The sequence below is a fragment of the Aspergillus wentii genome (assembly GCF_001890725.1).
Source record: "Aspergillus wentii DTO 134E9 unplaced genomic scaffold ASPWEscaffold_3, whole genome shotgun sequence".
Lineage (NCBI taxonomy): Eukaryota > Fungi > Ascomycota > Eurotiomycetes > Eurotiales > Aspergillaceae > Aspergillus > Aspergillus wentii.
The window spans coordinates 2,667,790-2,687,493 of NW_024467834.1; the positions used below are offsets into that span (position 1 = coordinate 2,667,790).

The window sequence follows — 19,704 nt, forward strand, 5'->3', positions numbered from 1 at the left end:
ATGTATTATTGTAAAAATATAATGTTTCTCTACTGGTTATTTATACAAGGTTCTTTGGTACAAGTATGGTTAACATCACGTCGTAACAACTGTCTTCTGGACAATGTAAGAAAGGATAATCAAATCTTGGCCTTTCTTCCTTGTCTCTGTTTCCTCGAGCTCGTTATCAGACGTCTCTGAGCGAGCAACACCACATAACGTTTGATTTTATCACGCCTAGTCATAATGTTAGTAGCTTTCACATAAAGGGGGAGTATAGAGCAAGTTACATCAGTAACAATGTAGTCGCAAAAACGAATGGTATCGCAATTTTCCAGAAATATCTAATCAAACTAGTCAGTATGACACAAGGCCCTGCCGTTGCTCTTCGAATCAGTGGACATACGAATCACTGTGTTGGATACCAGAAAATGTTTCAAAGTTCATTCCAAAATAGCCCTACATTTGGGTTAGTTTGCAGTTCCCCTGAAGAGCCCAACCAAGCCTACCGTCAAGAATGTCATAGGGAGATAGAGACACGTCACGAGAGTAAGTTGCTTCATACTTTCGTTCTGATAAGCACCTAAACATCATAAAGGTCAGCAGAGTCCAAAGTCAACGGTGCTAAGAAATACCAATTGTGTTGAATATCAAATCAATCATGTTGTCGGCAGCACGTCTCATCTGGTCGTATCCCTCAACAATCATGATACAGTGGTCCAGAGCATCGCCCAAGTATGTATGGCACATATGGCTGATATTCACGCTCGATCCCATTAAGTTTTTGAGGTTTGGGGGGGTAATGTCTGCATTTGGTGGCGTCTCAGAAGACCCGGCCGCGAAATAAGGAGTCATCGTCCCAGGGGTTTTGAAAGCGCCAAAGCCTGTGGTGCTGACATTTTGGGGTCTATGGTCACGAAGCGCATTGATCACGGTCACTATTGGCTGCATGAAGTTCCGGAGAATTGCAATCTCGGATGTTAAGATATAAAGACTTTTGGATTGATCGACGTCCGGGTCAGTCAAGACTTCAAGCTCCAGGTCTCCTATTGCGTCTTGATAAGCCATGGTTACCGGTATCGCAAGATCAATAATGGCGTCTAGAATGGCTTGCAGAAGCATGCTTGCGTCGCAGGACTGGCGTAGAATTGTCTCGGGGGAACTGAGACGCCTCACTATGGGAGCCTCGATATCGTCGGCACTGGTCTCAAAAAAGGACGTCACTGTATTGTCTGCGTGTAAAAATATTGATACCTGCTCCAGTGTAGCGCAGAGACCCTTTGACGCCAAAACAGCATGGCGCTCCATAAACCCGATTCGGTCTTCATTGGGACCACCCCGGTAACGTTGAACGCTGCGAGCAGGTGGTTTTGGGCGAGAGATGTCGCCAAATTGGGTTGTCTTCTCCTTCCCCCCTGGACGAATACTGGCCCCGACGGTACCCTTGCTCTTCTTTTCTTTCTTGGGCATTTTTGGCCTGAAAAGGTCTTTCAAAGCTTCAAGAATAACGTCCCATTTGCCAAGTTTCTTTCGAGAGAAAGCCGTCTTTTCGCTTGAGACTGAGCTTCTCCTATGGGGCCAAGTGCCTTGTTTTCCGTCCTCTTCTTCATCCTCCGAGTCGCTGGTATCTTCTTGCAGCTTGACCAGTTTTTGTAGTGTGAGCACAACGTACGCGTGGTCCGAGTACCAATCGGCTTTGGTACGATTTGTTGTGTTTATCAAATCTTCGATCGCCAATCTGTGTAGTCGCTTATGATTTCCCAGTATCCGAATTACATCCCAGCTGAGACCATTGACATTGATCCATCTGCATTGTACCCATGGCTCTCTCTCCTTGGCGAGAAACGGCCCTAAGGTCTCATTGTCCAACTCATACTGTCGCATTTCATTTTGCGAAAAGTCTACCACGATTATTTCACATTTTCTGTGTAGGTCTGACGGTATAGGTGACACCCAATCTGAAGTGTAGGGAGGGAGCGGTTTGGTCGGGTCAAGTCCTGGCTCTGTTCCAGGAAGCCAATTTGGGTCGGGGACGACACTGTCGGGATGGTATGATCGAGCCGTATTCCTCCGTCCACGATGTTTTATTGTATCGCGAGAGTTGATCTTGGTCGCTGTTGTGAAGGTCGTAGTAGTATCAGGGGAGTCAGAAGGTGCTTCCGTGGTCTTTGGTGAAATCGCTCGGCTGGTTGGTCGCTGCGCTTCGATATCTTCGGGGTGTGTAGGGCTCGACGGCTGTTCCGCTGTTTGCGCGTAGTCGAGGGAATGAATACTCATCCTGGCGAGTAAGCATAGATAGCCTACACTTAGCAAAGCGAAGGAATTTGGACAGGGTCATTGACGCGACGGTTGAGTTGGAGACTGTTGGGTGGGAAAGATTTCCACCAAACTTGGGGATTGTCAATTGAAAATGAGGATAGACAAGGACAAGAGGAAGATTCTAATTGTCAAAATCTCGTGCTTCCGTTGATAGCCAATTCCATAGCAAACGAAACCTGCGCGTATCTCATCGAGACACCCTGGGGTGATTTCATCGCGGGGAGATGACGTTTTTCGAAACTGATCGTCGATCCCCCTTCCTTTCCAAGAGTCGATCAAAGAAATGCAGCTGCACTCCAATTTGAGCCAATTGGAGTTGGTATTGATAAACTCAGACGATGGTGTTTTGCCGCGGTCAAGAGATGTGAAAAAATTAAGAGAAAGTTTGGGGGATCATCGAGGTCTGAGAACAAAACCGGGAAGCTGCAACAAGCTAGAGTCTAGAGCGGGTGACACTTAGAATGCGCCTAAGTGAGACAGACTCAACAATGTCTTATTCCGTCTTCAAGATTGCTTATCAACTCAGTTAAAAAAGAAGTATTATTATTCCATGGAGATTCAATTGATACAGATTTCTATGCGTATTATAAACATCACATCTTCATACATGTACACACATGATCTTTGTCTTTTCATGACCCGCAAATCGCCTCCTATCCTAAATCGACCAACATGACGCCGTCCCAATGCTTCACAAACCGCTTATACATACAGCTGAAATAATTAAACAGATTAATACAGGTTTCATGCCCTAGTGGGCATCGCCGAAAAGGATAGAAGATATAATGAAAAAGGAAAGAAAGAAAGAAAGACAGAAGAAAAGGTGTTGTAAAAACCAACATCACGCCCGAGCAGAAGGCTTAGGCTTCCAGCTCTGTCGTTGGAGATTCATATTGGGATTCCTGCTCCCTTGTGGAAGACTCCGGAAATCACGGTAAAGACCCGACTCCACATCCATCAGAATGGCTCGCTGGGGTTCTGCGGATGGAAAACCGGCCGAGTTAAAGCGCGTCTTCGGCGAGCGCGTAGCCGACGGCTTCGCGGTTGAATTAGCTTTGGAGACTTCTTTGATGATTTCACGAAGTTCTTTGTCGTCCTTGGCGATCTGAGCTCGAATAAAAGCTGGGCTATTGGAGGTCTCAAGGGAGGACATGACGGACTCGCGAGGTGTGTAGTGATACTTCTGGGGGCAGGGTGGTGAAATGGGGGTGGTAGATGGGTCGAGAAGAGCTTCTTCATTCTTTGCCAAAAGCTGAGCAATATCTAAGCTTTCTCCATGTGGGATCTTCTGGGAATGGGAAGGTGTAACACAATCCATATCCACTTCTTTTCGTAGGACATGGTCAATGTCGACTGCAGAAAAGTAGGCGCAGGACTGGGGGAGATCATCGATGCCAACTTGCTGTGAAAACATAGCCCGTGTCCACACATTCGCGATCTGCAAAGCCAGAGCAGCGCGGTACCTGTCCTCGTCCTTAACCAGGTATCTGATTTCGTCATGAACAGTGATAGCCACACGGGCAGAGATGTTGTAAAGCCGGATGAGATAGTCCATGGAAACGATAAGAAGATGGAGATAATCAACACCAGACGACTGGATCGCCCAGTTGATACGAGAGGTCATAAAGCTGCCCCTGTTGATAAAGCGTCGCATCAAGGCCTCGGTGATACCAGCTCCCAGGGCTGGGGTCCTGGGTCTTTCTTGTTCGGCAAACTCTTCTAACTTGTTGAAGACGAAAGACTCACTGCCTCCACGCCAGAAAGGACTCTCGCTCAAAATGCGACGAGTTGTGCGGGCGCCCTTGGTCTCTTTATATAGATTGCCTGCAACCTCTTGTGTTTCTTTCTCAGTCATGGAGGGGTTGAATTGACGAAGCAAAGTAGCAGCAAACTTAAGACCAGCTCCATAGATGCGGCCATAGTTGAACACCTTCGCATCGTTTCGCGAAATGCCCAAGATTGAAGCAGTCCGAGAATGCATGTCTGTTCCTGCGGCCTTGGAACCCTCCAAAGTCATGAAACCGATCGCGTTCCCACCATGCAACTGGAATTGAGCATCTCCAATGAGACTTGCAATCCACAATTCCTGAGAATCAACATCTGCACCAACAAACGAGTACCCAGGAGGAGCTTTGATCATGGCTTTGAGCTCAGAACCGACACGATTGGACTTTGCATTACTTGCCGTAAGCCACGTGTTTTCAACTGCACGTCGGGTGATAGTTCCCATGGGAATGATTTGAGGTAGAATGAAGCCGACCCTGTTTTCAGTGAGGTCATTTGCCCGGAAGTCCTTGACCTGGTCCTGAAAGACCACCATTTGGCCCGTGATACGATCACGAGCACTGATCCAATATGAACAGGACGCGTTCATCTCTAGGGCTTCCTTGGCGAGGGCATATTGTGAGGTCAGGGTACCCCGTTCAAAGTATTGCATATAACCTTTAGCCAATGGATTTGTGCAGCGAGCTTGCGGTCCATCCTTGTGTGGAAGCTTGAAATACACGTTCTTCTTATCATCGCGAAGATCGATGATTTTCTCTTCGGTCATATCACAGAGTACCACAGGCTGGTTCTCGAATTTCTTAACTTGGTCACGGGGCACTTTGAATGTCCACCCATGTTTATCAGACCATGTAAGAGGATAGCCGTCCCACGAAAGCTTGAGCAGTATAGGTGCTATTCGGGTCCGGACTGTCAAGTTTATCTCGGCATTGTTTGAGACAAAAAGATCTTTAAACCATTGAGGCATTCCCGGCTTTTTCTGCCTTGCGGCAGGTCGCGGGGGATCACCCTTCTTCTTCCCTTTGGCCATCTTGATCTCCTGGCCAGTCCAGTCCAGCTGCCGTAACCAAGGATCGTTCATATACACTTCTGGTAATTCTTTAACCTTCACAGCTTCATCGCAAAGTTCAATTAGTTTCCGCTGGACATCTTCGAGCCGCTGACAGTATGTTGTTTCTGCATTCGTAATATACTCCTGCCAAGACTGATTGACAGGTAGAATGACTGAGGACAAGTGCCTGAGAGCTCCGAAGCTGACCGGGTGGGGGCAGACTTCGAGAAAGTTTGGAAATACTCTCTTATACACACGATGTGTGATTGCGACGTCGGCGGCGCAATAATCAAGAAGCTCTTCCAGCCTCCCCAGGATTCCTTCCCTGTCAAGTTCGCCAAAGTAATCCCGTTGGCTTTTGTCAATAGAAACATCGCAATGAAATTTAGCCACATCCCGGAGTGAATTCACAGAACTCCTCCCTACCCATAATTCCTCCTCTTCCTCACTGAGCATCTTACTTTCAAGCAAAGCCGCAAGCTCGACAGAGTTGCTTTCATTTGCGATTTTGTCTCTCAAATCTTTGTTTTTCTTATGGCGCATCCAAGTTGGCCTCTGCTGAGAGCACATCCCATTGACCGCAACGTGAAGCGACATTGTATCGACGAAGAAGTTTTTGGTTTGCTTCAGGTCATACTCTTCCAGAACCCGTGCTCTATCGTAGCCAATGTTATGACCAACAATTATCCGTGGCTGTGATGGATCTCCCAAGGGTATAAGTTGAATTTCGTTGTCCGATTCTCCAAGCAACCATGGGGAAAGCCACGCATACCATGCCGTAGGACTGACAGCGCAAGCCATCACCGCAAACGAATGTTCTTTATACATAACTTCAGTATCGAAAGTCAGCATTGACTCATTTGGTGCATCAACCGGCTCTGATGAGCCATCACTATTGTATTTGGTCCACCCGCTTCGTTTGACCCATTTTCGTGGCATCTCGGGAGACTTCACCGTGATATAGGTTTTTGCGTAGGATAAATATGGCTCTGATGCGTCCATTCCTAGTTTGAAGAAGTGCTCGTCCAGCGTTTGCCCCTGAAGGGCGGGAAAGTTGAATGCGACTGGTTCCGTTGCATCCTGGGATTTTCCAAGTAGATCATGCCTCGATAGATGATCTTTCGACAATTTAACTAACTCCGGGTCCGGTTCGGTAGATTTATTCGGAAATATTTGAGAATATACATGGTCGCTTAGCTGTTGAACTCCGATCTCGTTGAATCTGGGTGAAGCGGGGACTGCGCAATTAGTATACACGGTTTTCTTTTGCGAAACCCAGGATGGAAAGTACCTGAAAGGGACCGCGATGCCGATTTCTCGTCCCCATTCTCTGTTGGAGGTTGTGAAGCATAATATCTTGCGAGCGATAACAAGGGCTGCGGCCGGATAAGTGGCGAGCGCAGTCTCTGCGAGCAAGAACGTATGACACTCCGAGAATAGGGAGTACAAGAAAGATTCCAAAGCATTATGGATAATTTTTTTTTTTGACTTCAGCTCCGGAGCATTATAGCGCAGGTATTTGCAGCCAATGCTGCGCAAAAATGATCGTGAAGGCGTCCCAGGAGTATTGATCGTGGTTCTCCATTATTTCCTATCGCGGTATCTAAGCGTCATGCCGGTCGGAGTAACTATGTTCCTAGAGGTATCACCGCCTTCCCTGATCGATCGTAAATGCTTATCACCACGTGATATCAGGCGATATGGGCTGCTTCTCCGCCACAGTTTCTTGGATAATTCGATTGTGGCCATGATTCCATCGCTTTCCAGACGAGAGGCAATGTAAGGTCCATTCGAGAGACTGTCCGTCTCCAGAGTGCGTTGTTTAATGCCAATTTTCTTCTGATCAAACTCATCTGTCAAGCCAGCTACACCTTGGTTGTTATTCACTTACCCCTCTCCTTGGCCAGGAATCCCATTATCTCACGAGACGAATAAATACTAGTCTAGACGTTCACTTTGTCCTCGACTTCTATATCTGCAGTCCGGCCGACCTCTTCAACCAGATACACTCTTACGTGATATTCATACCATCACTATGGATTGCAATCCTTCTTCTCATAGTACTCGCCGTACATCGTCGTCAAACCCAATCTCGTTGGAGAGTTCCTCTCCCCCTCGACGACCGCCTATTGAATCTCCGACTTTATCACCTGAACCTCGTCACCGAAAACGCCGCCGTTTAACTAGTACAGGAACAGGCACAAGCACATCCGCGGAACCCGATGAAGAGCCCATAGAATCGATCGATCTCACGGAGGTCGAGGGTCCGTCGGCACTTTCTAAGGCGTTAGCAAAGCAACGGGAGGATGCTGTTAAAGCCCAACACACTGCTGAAGATGACAAAGGACGCTCTCTGTTAACTGCATATAAATGTCCCGTGTGTATGGACACTCCCGTCGACGCAACCAGCACGGTATGCGGTATGTGATATGTCTTCAGATATCAGGATAAACTCGTGCTTACTATTTTCAGGGCATCTCTTTTGCCATAAATGCATCATCGACACCCTGAAATTTAGCGAAGAGCAACGAGCAGATTCTTCCGGAAAAGGACCCCGAGGTACATGTCCTGTGTGCCGAAAACCCCTCACCCGCATTGATGCTCCGGGTACAAAACGAAACCTCGTTCCTTTACAACTCAAACTCGTTACAAAGAAGAGAAACACGATTACAGTTGATAGCGCATAGCTTTTCGCATATGTCTTGGGCATGGAGTTTGGGTGTTTGAGTCGGAACGGACGGTTTATTAGCTTTGGATACTGGGTCACATACTGCATATTCACAGCAAGTTGAATGCTTTTTTTTTTCTCTCTTTCTATTGATTTTCAGCGAGCATATATTGGCCCTCGTGTACATGAACCGTATTGGGGCTTTGAAGTGATGATTTTTATCACACCTTACAATGGCTTAGTTGACGTCAAGATTCGTGATTTTCGGATAGACACCATCAAGAGACCATACTGAATTAACAATTATTCGATTTCTATGACTATTATTCTTGGGTAGTTTGTTAAGATTTCATCTTCCCCTCTTTCCTGCCATTGTCTAAGGTATTTCTCCTACTCAATCCATTTCCATCTCCCCCTCGAAGCATCCCATCGCCCTTTTTGCCCAGCACAATCTCAAGGGCTTGCACAAGGGCTCTTGGATCATACTTCATCCCAACTGCAATTTCCGTATCCCCATCCTTCACTATTATTTTCGGTCCGTACAAACGGACTGTCTCAATTCCCATCTGAGCCAAGCGCTCCCTGTCAACACAGGGTGTCCCAGGACCATCCAAATGCAGAATATGAGTGACGTAGGAATTATATGGGAGAGGATTATTTCGCACGTTTTTATTCGGAGACGAAGGCCCTCGTCCTCGACTTTCTTCCCCGGCACGGGTAATAGCCTCGACGAAATCGGACGCTGTGAAGGGTTCGGATGGAGGCCCTGTTTCACGGTCCAAAGATCCGTTCAGGATCAGGATCTTATGGCGCGCGGGACTTGACACGATAGTTCGACCTACACCTTGCAGAATCATTGAGGGGATAATTGAGGTGTATAAAGAGCCGATGCTGTAGATGATTGCTTGCGCTTCGCGAAGAGACTCGAGCACACGGGGGTTGGCTGGTGGCCGGATCTCCTGGCCGTAAGGGTTGATGTACCAGATACGGGTGATACGGGATGGGAGGTCCTCATTTTCTGTCTTGCTAAAGGAGATATTCTTATTGCGCAAAGTGGGAAGAGAGCCAGGGAGATGGTCGTCCTCATACGGGACCATGTCAACGGCCTCAGAATCCGTATCTTCGATATCATCCCCGTCCGCAAGAAGCAAGCTGGGACGTCTGGAGCCAGCTTTCCTCGGCATAGCTGTAGCTTCACTGGGGTGGGAGATACTGTTTTGGCCAACGATGACGGTCCCATCTGCGAGGGAGGCGGAGATGTGGTGGGAGAAGTTTGAATTGATAGCAGGAATGACGCGAACATCATCCGAGGGTACGCCACACATACTGCCTAGCAAATAGATGGCACTCTCGAAACTGCCACTGAACAGCCGTGCACCCGTCAGGAATAGGTTGCCCACACTAGCCGAGGTAAAGTCAAATGTCGAGCTTGGAGGTCGCGCCCGTTTCAAGATCTCTAGATTGAGTAAATTAAAGAACGACCGGATCAGCTCTTTCTTTGCTGGGGTGATGGACTTCCAAGCATCCGACGTGCCATCCACAATGGCATGCCATGCTTGATGAGCAGCAGAGGCATCAGCAGGGAGTCGATGGTTAAAGAGTGCCTTGACAGCCGCCCGTTCAGAGTTTGGAGGCGAATCTGGAATAAGACGAACTAATCTGCCTGTTTTCCTTCTGTGAGTCCCAGATAGCTCTGTTCATAAGGGATGTCATGGGGATGCCTACTTCTCACGTCGCCGATCCCAGGGCCCCCAAATATTCTTATCAACTCAGACGAGGACCCTCCATTGTCACTAATGGGAATAATATAGCTCAATGGACAGTGCTTGCTCTCTCGCACAGCACTGAAGACATCGACAAGATTATTTGCGGCACTTCCTCCGGAGAAAACCACGATGCCCCTATTTGGAGCTGGTGAGGTCGATGATGCCATATCGGCGACGTCTAAACCGGAAAGTTCAATGAGCGAACAACTAGTGAAGACAATAAAGATAATATTGTAGATAGCTCAGGAAATGAGTGGTGAAAAAAAGTCGTATGGTGCCTCATAAAACCATGGAAACGACAGCCAAGCGACGATGACACATGTCTCGGAAAAGCCACGAAAGCCACAAGTCAGGGCAGCATCCACAGGTCTGTAGATCAAAGTCAGGTTATCTTTCTAGATGGGTTTAATGTCCATATATACTCACCTGGATGAATTAAGCCTTTATATGGTGGATATTAGGTGGTTGTTGCTGGTTGAGTGAAGAGATGCGGAGGTTTGGTTGCGACACATGGAAAGAAGAGCACGGGACTTGATCTGTAATAATAAACACCAGCTGTATGGCTTCAACTCTCGAAGATGCATTGACCTGCACTGAAATAAAATGGTCCTAATTACCTAGTAGCTAAGGCTGTCTCAGATATTTTTAGAACTACAGTTCAACGGTTTGGGTGCGAAATATATTTATTGCCCCAGGGTCCATATACACGTCTAAAATCTATGCAAAAACCAGAAACAACAAGAATACAGTATCATGCAATAAAAATGCTTAAGCATTCAATATAATACAAGTCCAAAGGACTAAAAGGGTTTAATGTCCTAATCCTTATGCATAAGCGGCCCAGCCTGTGAGAGAGCATGATTAGCGATCTGATATAGCCTAAGATATCACGACAATACATACCGCAATAGAGAACAGCCAGGTTCTTTTCGTCCGTCGCCTGCTGGATCAATTCATTGACAGTGGCAGTAACACTCAATGTTTTGCTCAACTTTTTGGCGACCACTGTCAACGCTCGATCGGCCTCACTGGGCTCGTTGGCTGTTCGTTGATCAGTCGTACCGGGGAGGACAGGCCCGTCGCCGGCTTCCGGTGCATCTTGCATTTTCTTCATTCTCAGGGGAGACACGGTCCAGCTATACAGCGGGTCATATCGGAGAACGTCAAGGATGGTCATGATGCTATAAGACTCTTGTCGAAGCGCCTCGAGAGTAAACTCGCAACAGCGCCGGAAAACGCCCTCTGTCTTGGTAATTCCCATGCCATCAACAAGATCCCGAGTGAGACGGAATGGAACGACTTCTGGAACAGGCAATACGCGTCCTTGTTCAAATGCTACACCAAGGTCAATGTGTACCACCTCACCCGTCCTTTCATCCAACAGGATATTGTGACCGTGCCTATCGCCAAGTCCAAGGACATGACCCAATATCGAAATCGCAGCAGTGCTCCTGGTGTATGAAAGCCTCTTAGTGAACCAATCGTCTGGGTTATTGAATTTTTCCATGAAGAAATACTTCATTACTGGATGGAAGCGTTCCGTGACCTGGCGGTAGGTCCGGACTCGCTGCTCAAACGATCGCGTTTGAACATCAGCGATGTGCTTCCGACAGGCATTAGGCTTCATATCCTTCGGGAAGTATTTCTGGTGTGCTGGCATCAAGTAATCATGCAGAGGGATAGTGTGTGGTACGAATTCGATTATTCCCGCATTTGATGTGAGCGGAAGTACCTTATACGTCCTGATGCCCAAATTGCGCTGCTGCGTGACTTGGTGGTCTTTAAGAAGGCTGCTGACTTGTTCGAATACCTGCTCCATTATTGCATCTTGTCGCAAGTCATCATTTCCTCCTTTGAACTTTTTTTTTTTTTTGATTTGGTTAGAACCGACCATTAATTTTTTAAGTGAAAAGGACTTACCAGTTGCTTATACCGCAAACCATCTGTTGCAATCGCTGTGACGATCTTGGGTGCACTCACACCAGACGCTATAGTGAACTCAGGATTGAAGCGCACAAGCTTAGGGATATCGCTGTAATTGCAGTCAACTCGAACATCAATCTTCATCGTGGGTGGTGGTAGCTTTTGAGAAGCAGCGTCTTGCTCGAGGCGTTGGCCAGTTAGCATTTTCTTGAGCGACACCTTTGCACCGCTCCTCAGTTTCTCGTCGAGTCTATCGGCTGCAAATCGTACGTAGTTGATGTTGGTGTTGTGTATAGAAACCCAGGTTGGTCCAATGCGCTTGTCATTCTTCAAACCATCCACAAGCCTACCGGCTGCTCGGTACCGAGCCAGAGATGATTGATCCTTTCCACCCTTGGATTTACTGCTGGCAAATATTTGGTACATCCCATGGAAGGGATGCTCGACACAGATTCTGAAAATCAATGCAAAGAGTAAAGACTGGAAATCATCGGACACGTCAAGCAAACGAGACGATAACTGGTTCATCAATGGCGCGAATTTTCGACTTGGAACCTGATTGAGATGTTTGGAAACGGCATTATTCGCAATCTCATTGTCCGACTTGTCAAGCCAAAGTGCACAAAATCGGAGCGCATCATTGTTGTACGTGTCACTCTCTTTCAGACATAGCAAGTAGTTCTCGAGGCATTGCTGTAAGAAAGCCTCCCGACTCCGCAGTAGACGCTGATACTCACGGTCGTCAAGGTCAAACCACTGCTTAGCCTTAGCCCTGTACATTTTAAGGGCTTCCCTATCTCGTCCTGAAGAGTTCCCCATCATTTCTTCCCAAGCAAGCACCTCCTTTTCTTTGCGGTTGCGAAGCTGTTCGACTCGTTTGAAGTCTTCCAGTCCATCTTGATTTTGCAGCTGCTGATCGCAAAACATCGCGAATCCATGGTAGACGCGACCAGCTTCTTCACCTTCAGAGCGTCCTTTCAATTCCTTGACTGCAGGGGTCAGATATTGCTGGATAATAGCTTCTGGTTTCTCTAAACGTGCTTCTGCAACGTGGTGTCCCTTTGGAGAGTTAGAAATTGAAGGTATAAAGAAATGGGCTCACTTACCAAGGTGACGAGGAGCTCTGCGCGACTTATTGGTATTGCTTGCTTATGAAGGTCGTTTTGGTCATTAAGTTGCTGGAGCATTCGGATAGATGGTGTCATCTCGCCTTGGTCCCATAGAACGTTGGCCAAATCAAACTTCGCTGCCCCTTCGATATTTATTCCACGTGAAGCACATGGACCTGCAAGCTTGGAAAGGCAGATTGCCGATTTCAACGAAGCTTGGGATATTCCATGGTTTCTAGTTGTCTCGAGAGACTGACGGATGGCTTTCACTTCCAGCAGTTGCGCATCTTGGTCTGTAATATTGAGAGCAGACTTCAGGTAATCCTTCTCTTTAATCGAAGAGAATAATGCTTCGCGGCAGTTCAGGATTTCTCCAACCTCATGGACACTTTTCTAGGTTAGAACGTGCTTTCCAATAGCCCGCAAAAATCTTTAGGACCTACCTTGTCGTTTTCAGCCAGAAATTTCTTGCCTTAATTCTCTCCCACCCTTGACTAAGCTCCACTGACGACGAAGCGTGTACGACATCATTTATCTCCGTCATTATCCCCAGGACCCTCATCGCAGTCCGTAAAGAGATGGCAGATCGATTGGTACTAGCCAACAGGTCCAAAGTCGTCAGCATGGAATCTTCTATGGAAGTAGAAACCTCAAACAACGTCCCAGATGTATTGAGGCTCTGGAAAGCCCGAAAGACAGTTGCTGATGACGATGGGTTAAGAGGTGGAACAGGAATGTCCCATTGCCGTAAGCTCGTTGCAGCTTGCAGCATGCTGTCAAAGGAAGAAGTTGTGTCCTTCAAATGCCCAGGAGCTGTGAACATGGAATTGGCAATTCCTTGAAGATTTGTCGAATTAAGTGCCTTCAAAACGCCGTAGGTATTCGCGCCTCCTGACATTTGTATTTCGCTGTCATATTGGGCACTTTGGAATTGGAGATTTTTCAGTCCAGAACTTTCATACTCGAGAGTCTCCATGACAGACTCCAATGATGAGCTTTGTTGGATACCGTAGAAGAGGTCTGGATCATCTATATCCCTGAAAACATCGTGCATAATCTCGGGGGGTGGCTCAAATTTGGCGAGTGAGGAGCGGCGAGATCCAGAGACTATACGAGATGCATGGATTTCAAGGAAGAGTAAGGACGTCTTTGGCATGCGGCACTTGTTGGCAGCTGAAGAAACATCTCCATAATTGATATCAAGCCATTCGTCTCGCTCCACTATCGTCACTTCATCGGGTATTGGCTGGTTTCGAAGATAGAGGATGCAATTGATTACAAGCCGGGCATGGGGAATTGTGCTTTCTTTGACCTGTTGTAGAACTTGTTTAAAGATCTCCGATACAGTATGCCGAGTATTTACTGCTCCTTCGAGCCCCATCAGTAAAACATCATGCAGAATAAACGGCAAGAGTTCCACTGCGAGGCCAGGAATCACACTCAGAACCTTGCTCAACGGCCCAACAACAGGGTCTTTGTGAGCTGCCTTTGAGAGGAACAACGCAATATTGCGAGCCCAATCTGCAGAGGAAAGACTGGGATCCCAACCAACCGTATCATTGCTTGCCCTTTCTTCTGCGGCTGACATTGATATAGATGGGCATTGATAAGGGTTCCATATGAGTGCCTTCATCAGTGAAGGGGGTATCGCATTTCCAGAATGTCCAAATTCAGGCGAATTGACAAGATTACTGATTATGAGTTGCAGTGTTCTTTCGACGAGGCCAACTTCGAGATAACTGCCGTTTTGCAACATATCGCAAAGTATCTGTATTATACGAGCCTTGGAGTGGCAGACAATTCCATCTGATGATCTAGATTCATGAGCTTGGAAGAGAGATGGCTCTTGCTCCCTTAGTAGAACGTCGCTAATTTGCCCAGTAGCAGCGAAGCCTCGACCGATGACTGTAGCGGCCCATAACCGATATTCAGTTCCTGGCTTGAAGTTCCGAAGGGTCTGGCAGAGAGCCACGGTGTTTGAAATAGCATCCTCGTCTGTTTCGATATTGTCATATTGATGGCAAGGCAGTCGTTTGAAATCAACACAAAGCAATGACACAACGTGATCAAAGATTGGCTTGCTCAACAGATTACGACTTGAATTCCGGTCTCCAAGGATCTCAAGCAATAGGTCTCGCTCATTTGTATCGCCTGAGTTATCTCCAGTGATTGATACCTTCTGTGCTGACCTGACAAGACGTCTGAACGGCTCATATGTGTCTGTTCCCAATATGGATGACTCGTAAGCGTCCAGGAATTCGCCGAACCAAAGAAGAAACCCTTGAAGCTTTTCCAAAACTATCATGAACTGGTTTTCTTGTGTCGTGCTTTCTGGAGATGACGCAAGAAATTTATTCAGAGATACGAATGTAGAAACCGTGAGTCCGGCCATGAAGCCGGGGCTTTCAGTCAAGTAAGATTTTCCTGATTCTAGCAGATACCAGAATATACCCAGTGCATCTTCTGAGCAATATACATCGGTAAGAAAAGGCCGAAGAGCATGAAGAATCATTTCGAACGGATAGTCCCGTAGCATGACGGGTCCAGCCACAGAAACTAGGATCCTGATCTTTCGGATAACAGAGCATGCATGCAGGGAACCGAGAGCTGGATGAACCGATTCAAGGAGGGTCCGACAAACGAAAGATACTAATGCAGGGGTCCATATCGTGTCAAGATCGTAGCCACTCCGCTTACAGAGGAACTTAAGTTCATCCAAAAGGTACCGTGCCCTAAAGGATGGCTGTTGGTTGGCAGGAAGTGCGTTTTGAGAACAGCTCTTGCCAGTAATTCTTTTCAGGGAGTCTAAAGCACCCTGGAAGTTCAGTCGTTTGGAAAAGGCTTTCTCGATCTGTTCGTACTGATCAAGAGAACCGAAGAAAGTTGCAATGACCTGAGGAAATTGATTTTCAATCAAGGTCACAAATAGTTCTGTACCTAGCATCTTCTTCAGTCTGTTCTCAACTCCTCGTGGTTGGCTTCCTTGACTAGGTGGTGTACTGATGTCTCGCGATATACTGTATGCCTCAGCCCTATAGAAAGATTTTTTCAAGAGCTCAACGAAAGAAACATTCATGAAGTTCGAAAGCTCGGCTGTTTCTTGTTCATTTCCACGCATAATGATTTGACCAACAAGCTCATCCTGTACGTCGTCCAGCATATCCCTGAGATCGCTATATCCAAAGATGCTGAAAGGCATCAAAGTGATTGACTGCGATTCGGTCCAAGTGTAGAGAATTTGAGAAGAGAAGAGTCGGAATAGCTCTTTCGCATTATCGAGCCCAAGAGTATTTGCAACATCTCGCATGCATTTCTCGGCGTACCACAGCGAATGCGGCACCTGGGCAGGCGTTTCGAACATATGGTAGATACTCCTTCGAAGTAAGGTATGCCATTGAGAAGCCAATTGAGATAGTATGAACAAGCGAAGGGCAATGCCTTCACTCCAATCAGGATCACGAGGTAGACTCTCTAGTACATCGTTCAGTATGGCATCGTGGTCTTGGAGTGAAAATCGGCCAAATAAACGGGGTATCAAGTTGGCAACGCTGAACTTCACCAAAATATCTCCTTCTTCGAGAATCATGAAAAGAGTTGTTCTTGGTGATGGATTGGCTTGGCCACTTTTATATGAAGCGTTGGAACTGATTATCCCACCCAGAAGCTCAGAGAGGCCAATCAAAACCCCGCACGAAGCCTTTCCCTTTGCCAATAGCACATCCGTGAACCAAGAATATAGATCTGCGGCTGACTCGCTAAGGTGGTCTTCCTTTCCACTAGTCCATGCGTTAACAAAATTGGTCAACATAGAGATACAAAGACGCTGGGAGCTTTCGCAACGCTCTAGTCCGTAAGACTCTAAGCATTTCCCACCAAGGTCTTCGAGGATATCAAGTAAAAATGGCCTATCCATACTCGAACATGATCGATAAACCTGAGGCAAAAAGTACTGTGCAGACAGAATGTCAGGTTCCTCCAGCGCCGTCAGGTACTCAATCAATGATCTATTGTTTTGCTCTTCAACTTGGTACGTGTCCACCAGTGTGCTCTGTAATATGGACAGCTGAATGGTCATACGACGTTGAAAAGTGGCAGTGTCGGGGAAAAAAGGCAGCGCCTCCCTATTTAGGTTGATGATGGACTTATTAACAGTCATTTGATCGACATTAGCAGACAGTGGGTCATCCAAATCCATAGCATCTTCATCATTCGAGAATTCATTTTGGATTCGTCGCTTTTTCTCGAGGATCTCAGCCAGTGGAGGCACGATATTACGAAGGCCCCTAGAGACAATATTCTCGGGATCAAAGAGGCATGGGGCTGAATCGAGAATAGGGGAAAACATCTCCAGGCAAGGCTGAATAAAATCACCTTCGCGAGATGCCAGGAAAGAGCAGACATTACTCCACAGGCGTTGGCTGTTCTGCTGCAAATCCGCAACCCGAGAAGCAAGTTGTTGCGGTAGGCACTCCGTATATAGAGCAATCGCAATGCAAAAGGAAGCAAGGATTTGTATAATTTCCACCGTGACATGATGTGATTTGTCCTCAGACAAGGACCGCCAGGCTTGTAAAAACATTTCAGATTTCGCATAGAGGAGATCCAAAACAACGGCATCGTTAGGGTCTTGCCGTGTAAATGGTTCCAAGTACAGTTTCTCTTCTGTATCCCAAGGGTTTACAGAATCCCTTATCCCTTCAAGGTGAAAAAGATACCTCAGCAGCCTTCGATTTCTATGCGAAAAGTGCCAGCTTCTTGTAATAGTACCCGTGGGCCCCCTAAATTGACAGTCAGGAAGCACAAACGGTCTGTTAGTACAAGCCAAGAGTAGATTCAAAAGATCCATTGGCCGTGCGAACATAGCAACTTGTGCCGTTTGGATTCGATCAGTAACCGTTCCTTTACAGATGTCAGCTGACACGTTCCATCCAAAGATTTAAGCTTAAATACCAATTGTCCAAACCTCCCGCAGCCAAGTACATATTTGTTTCGAAGCATTCAGTACTGACCCTGGGTTTATCTGGGCATTCATTCGTGTCAATATCGCCCAAAGAGACAGAGATGTATCCGATATCGTAGAAGGACCGCTTAGATTAACAGACGAAAGCATCGAACGCGTCGTTTCTGCAACTGCCGAGTACTCCAAGAGATCGAACTGCATGATACTGCTCATCAAGTTGCAAGCAGCTCTTGATGTGACTTGAGAGGTAGAGGCGCGTGATGTCAGATCCCAAACCTGCTGCCAGTATCCTTTCAATGATGGCGTATCTGCGCCGGGACTGCTGGCAATGCTGTTCAACTGTCAGTTTACGGTTGTGAAGATCGAGAGACGCATCCATACCTGGAAATTGCTACCATGGTCCAAGATGAAACTGCACCATTATCATCCAGTATGTTGGGCATCAGCCGATGAAGTAGAGACGCCTTTGATTCAACATTCATTTGGCTTTTGACAAGGACTGGAATAAGCTGCAACGCGCAGAGACGCTTTGTTCCTGAAGACGAGAAAGAATCACGGAAGACTTCTTCTATCTCTGATGTGAAGCGCTGCCTCTTGCTCGCGGCTTCCTCTAGATTATGAGGCGTCGATAATCGCGCAGCTATCTCTTCCGATAACTCCAACAAGCTCGCTATAGCCCAGATGAGGGTCCAGTTATGCTCGGATTTAGCGTTTCCAAGGCGTGGACCAGTGATAAGTTTATCTGTCCGCGTTGACTCTGGTCGATAGAAGATCAAGTCATCAATTTGCAGCATTTCCTTTTCGGCTCGCCTAGTATACTCCGAGTGTAGAGTTTTCACCAGTCCCTGAATCGAGTGAGACAATATTTCTGATGGTTCCTTGCGAATTGCATCACCCAAGATAGTCATGCAAAGCATGATAGTGACGAGTAATTCATCTTTCAGACCAGTGAGTTTCGTAGCCCACAGGCGTCGAATTACTGGGATTAAATCCAACAGAAATGTCCGGACAAGCTCAGACTGGTCAAACAACACTTTCGTAACAACTGTATTTATGCTATTAAACGCAGCTTGCTGCCCACTTCCTGCGATGTGTGACGATTTCACAAACTCTGCCAGGCCATGAAATATTTTCTCGGCGGACATCTGGACAGGCGCAGTCGGGCTCGCCGTTAGAAGTTGGATACACACTACGATCTCTCCGAGAGCACTTTTATCGCCAGTATGTTTCTCCCTGATGGCCAAAACTGGTGTCGCTCTGGACGGGGTTGACCGGCTAGGAGTATCCAGATATCCATCCAATGTAAAGCGATGACTATTCCGAACGCTGACTTGGCTATCCTCATCTTCCTGAACTCCGAGGCCCCGTAGACAGAAGCTTATGAGTTTTTCCCATTCGCCAATGCCTAGGTGCTCGACATGGGGCGGGTAATGCAAGAGTGCTGACAAGCATTTTGTGTAATCCACACTTAACGGTTCCCATGGGCCTTCTCCTGGGTCCGGTATGGTCTCGGTTATATGGTCAATGATGGCGCGAACCGACTTTATCCGCAAATTCTGTAGGAAGACATCAACAGCCGTTCGAAGAACTGAGGCACACGCAGATAATCGAGAGGCAGATGGTCCCTTGGAATTTGCACGTTTGTACGCCGACTTCTCAACTGAAATGAATCGAAAAAGAGACTCGAAGATTTTGTGGCAAGCTTTATCGTTGAGGGTATTCCTAGCGACACCATTGCGTCAGTAATATCCCCAGACCTTGCGCACAGTATTTGGTTTCATACAGTTTAGAGCTCTGTTTATTCTTTTGCAAAATATGCTTCAAATCTGGCAGTCAATGTTAGCACAACTTCACGGGAGTTTTTGTCTTTTAAGCGACAGACCTGCCAGGCCATCCGAGCGATCTCTCTGCTTGTCTGACGATAGAAGCGCAATCGCTTTATCGACAGTAATTTCCGCCATGATGTTGATACTGCGGAGCTACGACTATCCGCGTGGGATTGGTGCGAACAAACTCAACACCAAAGATTCATTTCATCAATACTTTTGAGGGTCTCTTCAGAGCGAAGACCTCTCAAATTAAATCATAAGCAAGATAAGAATCCTTGTAGTAATATGCTGGAGAAAACGCGGGGTGGAATTGTT

The 19,704-nt window shown here is 46.9% G+C and overlaps 5 protein-coding genes across 5 annotated transcripts; 1 reads left to right on the forward strand and 4 right to left on the reverse strand.

Moving 5' to 3' along the window:
- Positions 1 to 159: 159 nt before the first annotated feature.
- Positions 160 to 2,650, reverse strand: ASPWEDRAFT_38999 (putative CorA family metal ion transporter). The gene has a single exon (XM_040835010.1). It carries the CDS (start codon positions 2,254 to 2,256, stop codon positions 604 to 606), a length of 1,653 nt encoding a protein of 550 aa, XP_040690990.1. The 5' UTR covers positions 2,257 to 2,650; the 3' UTR covers positions 160 to 603.
- Positions 2,651 to 2,846: 196 nt separating this feature from the next.
- ASPWEDRAFT_131481 (DNA-directed DNA polymerase gamma MIP1) lies at positions 2,847 to 6,690 on the reverse strand. The gene is made up of 2 exons (XM_040829278.1): positions 6,426 to 6,690; positions 2,847 to 6,372 (listed from the first exon to the last, which is right to left on the reverse strand). The coding sequence occupies exons 1-2, from the start codon at positions 6,598 to 6,600 to the stop codon at positions 3,140 to 3,142; spliced, it is 3,408 nt and encodes a 1,135-aa protein (XP_040690991.1). The 5' UTR covers positions 6,601 to 6,690; the 3' UTR covers positions 2,847 to 3,139.
- A 345-nt stretch (positions 6,691 to 7,035) lies between these two features.
- On the forward strand, positions 7,036 to 7,998 carry ASPWEDRAFT_39001 (uncharacterized protein). Its single transcript, XM_040835012.1, has 2 exons — positions 7,036 to 7,554; positions 7,607 to 7,998. The coding sequence occupies exons 1-2, from the start codon at positions 7,170 to 7,172 to the stop codon at positions 7,819 to 7,821; spliced, it is 600 nt and encodes a 199-aa protein (XP_040690992.1). The 5' UTR covers positions 7,036 to 7,169; the 3' UTR covers positions 7,822 to 7,998.
- Positions 7,999 to 8,078: 80 nt separating this feature from the next.
- On the reverse strand, positions 8,079 to 10,068 carry ASPWEDRAFT_131485 (gluconeogenesis factor YvcK family protein). The gene is made up of 3 exons (XM_040829279.1): positions 9,995 to 10,068; positions 9,528 to 9,937; positions 8,079 to 9,465 (listed from the first exon to the last, which is right to left on the reverse strand). Exons 2-3 carry the CDS (start codon positions 9,733 to 9,735, stop codon positions 8,144 to 8,146), a joined length of 1,530 nt encoding a protein of 509 aa, XP_040690993.1. The 5' UTR covers positions 9,736 to 9,937; positions 9,995 to 10,068; the 3' UTR covers positions 8,079 to 8,143.
- A 170-nt stretch (positions 10,069 to 10,238) lies between these two features.
- On the reverse strand, positions 10,239 to 19,704 carry atmA (DNA-binding protein kinase TEL1). The gene is made up of 9 exons (XM_040838413.1): positions 19,443 to 19,704; positions 19,344 to 19,386; positions 17,942 to 19,282; positions 17,551 to 17,891; positions 13,044 to 17,499; positions 12,598 to 12,988; positions 11,489 to 12,550; positions 10,472 to 11,426; positions 10,239 to 10,413 (listed from the first exon to the last, which is right to left on the reverse strand). The coding sequence occupies exons 1-9, from the start codon at positions 19,519 to 19,521 to the stop codon at positions 10,394 to 10,396; spliced, it is 8,688 nt and encodes a 2,895-aa protein (XP_040690994.1). The 5' UTR covers positions 19,522 to 19,704; the 3' UTR covers positions 10,239 to 10,393.

Coding starts and splice junctions, on each gene's coding strand:
- atmA (XM_040838413.1), bottom strand. CDS start 19,521: ATGGCGGAAATTACTGTCGATAAAGCGATTGCGCTTCTATCGTCAGAC. Junction 19,387..19,442: donor TCGCTCGGATGGCCTGGCAG/GTCTGTCGCTTA, acceptor ATTGACTGCCAG/ATTTGAAGCATATTTTGCAA. Junction 12,989..13,043: donor TTCTGGCTGAAAACGACAAG/GTAGGTCCTAAA, acceptor AACCTAGAAAAG/TGTCCATGAGGTTGGAGAAA.
- ASPWEDRAFT_38999 (XM_040835010.1), bottom strand. CDS start 2,256: ATGAGTATTCATTCCCTCGACTACGCGCAAACAGCGGAACAGCCGTCG.
- ASPWEDRAFT_131485 (XM_040829279.1), bottom strand. CDS start 9,735: ATGGCATCATCGACCTCACCAGCTCCAAATAGGGGCATCGTGGTTTTC. Junction 9,466..9,527: donor TGGGATCGGCGACGTGAGAA/GTAGGCATCCCC, acceptor GAAGGAAAACAG/GCAGATTAGTTCGTCTTATT.
- ASPWEDRAFT_39001 (XM_040835012.1), top strand. CDS start 7,170: ATGGATTGCAATCCTTCTTCTCATAGTACTCGCCGTACATCGTCGTCA. Junction 7,555..7,606: donor CGCAACCAGCACGGTATGCG/GTATGTGATATG, acceptor TACTATTTTCAG/GGCATCTCTTTTGCCATAAA.
- ASPWEDRAFT_131481 (XM_040829278.1), bottom strand. CDS start 6,600: ATGCTTTGGAATCTTTCTTGTACTCCCTATTCTCGGAGTGTCATACGT. Junction 6,373..6,425: donor GGCATCGCGGTCCCTTTCAG/GTACTTTCCATC, acceptor CTAATTGCGCAG/TCCCCGCTTCACCCAGATTC.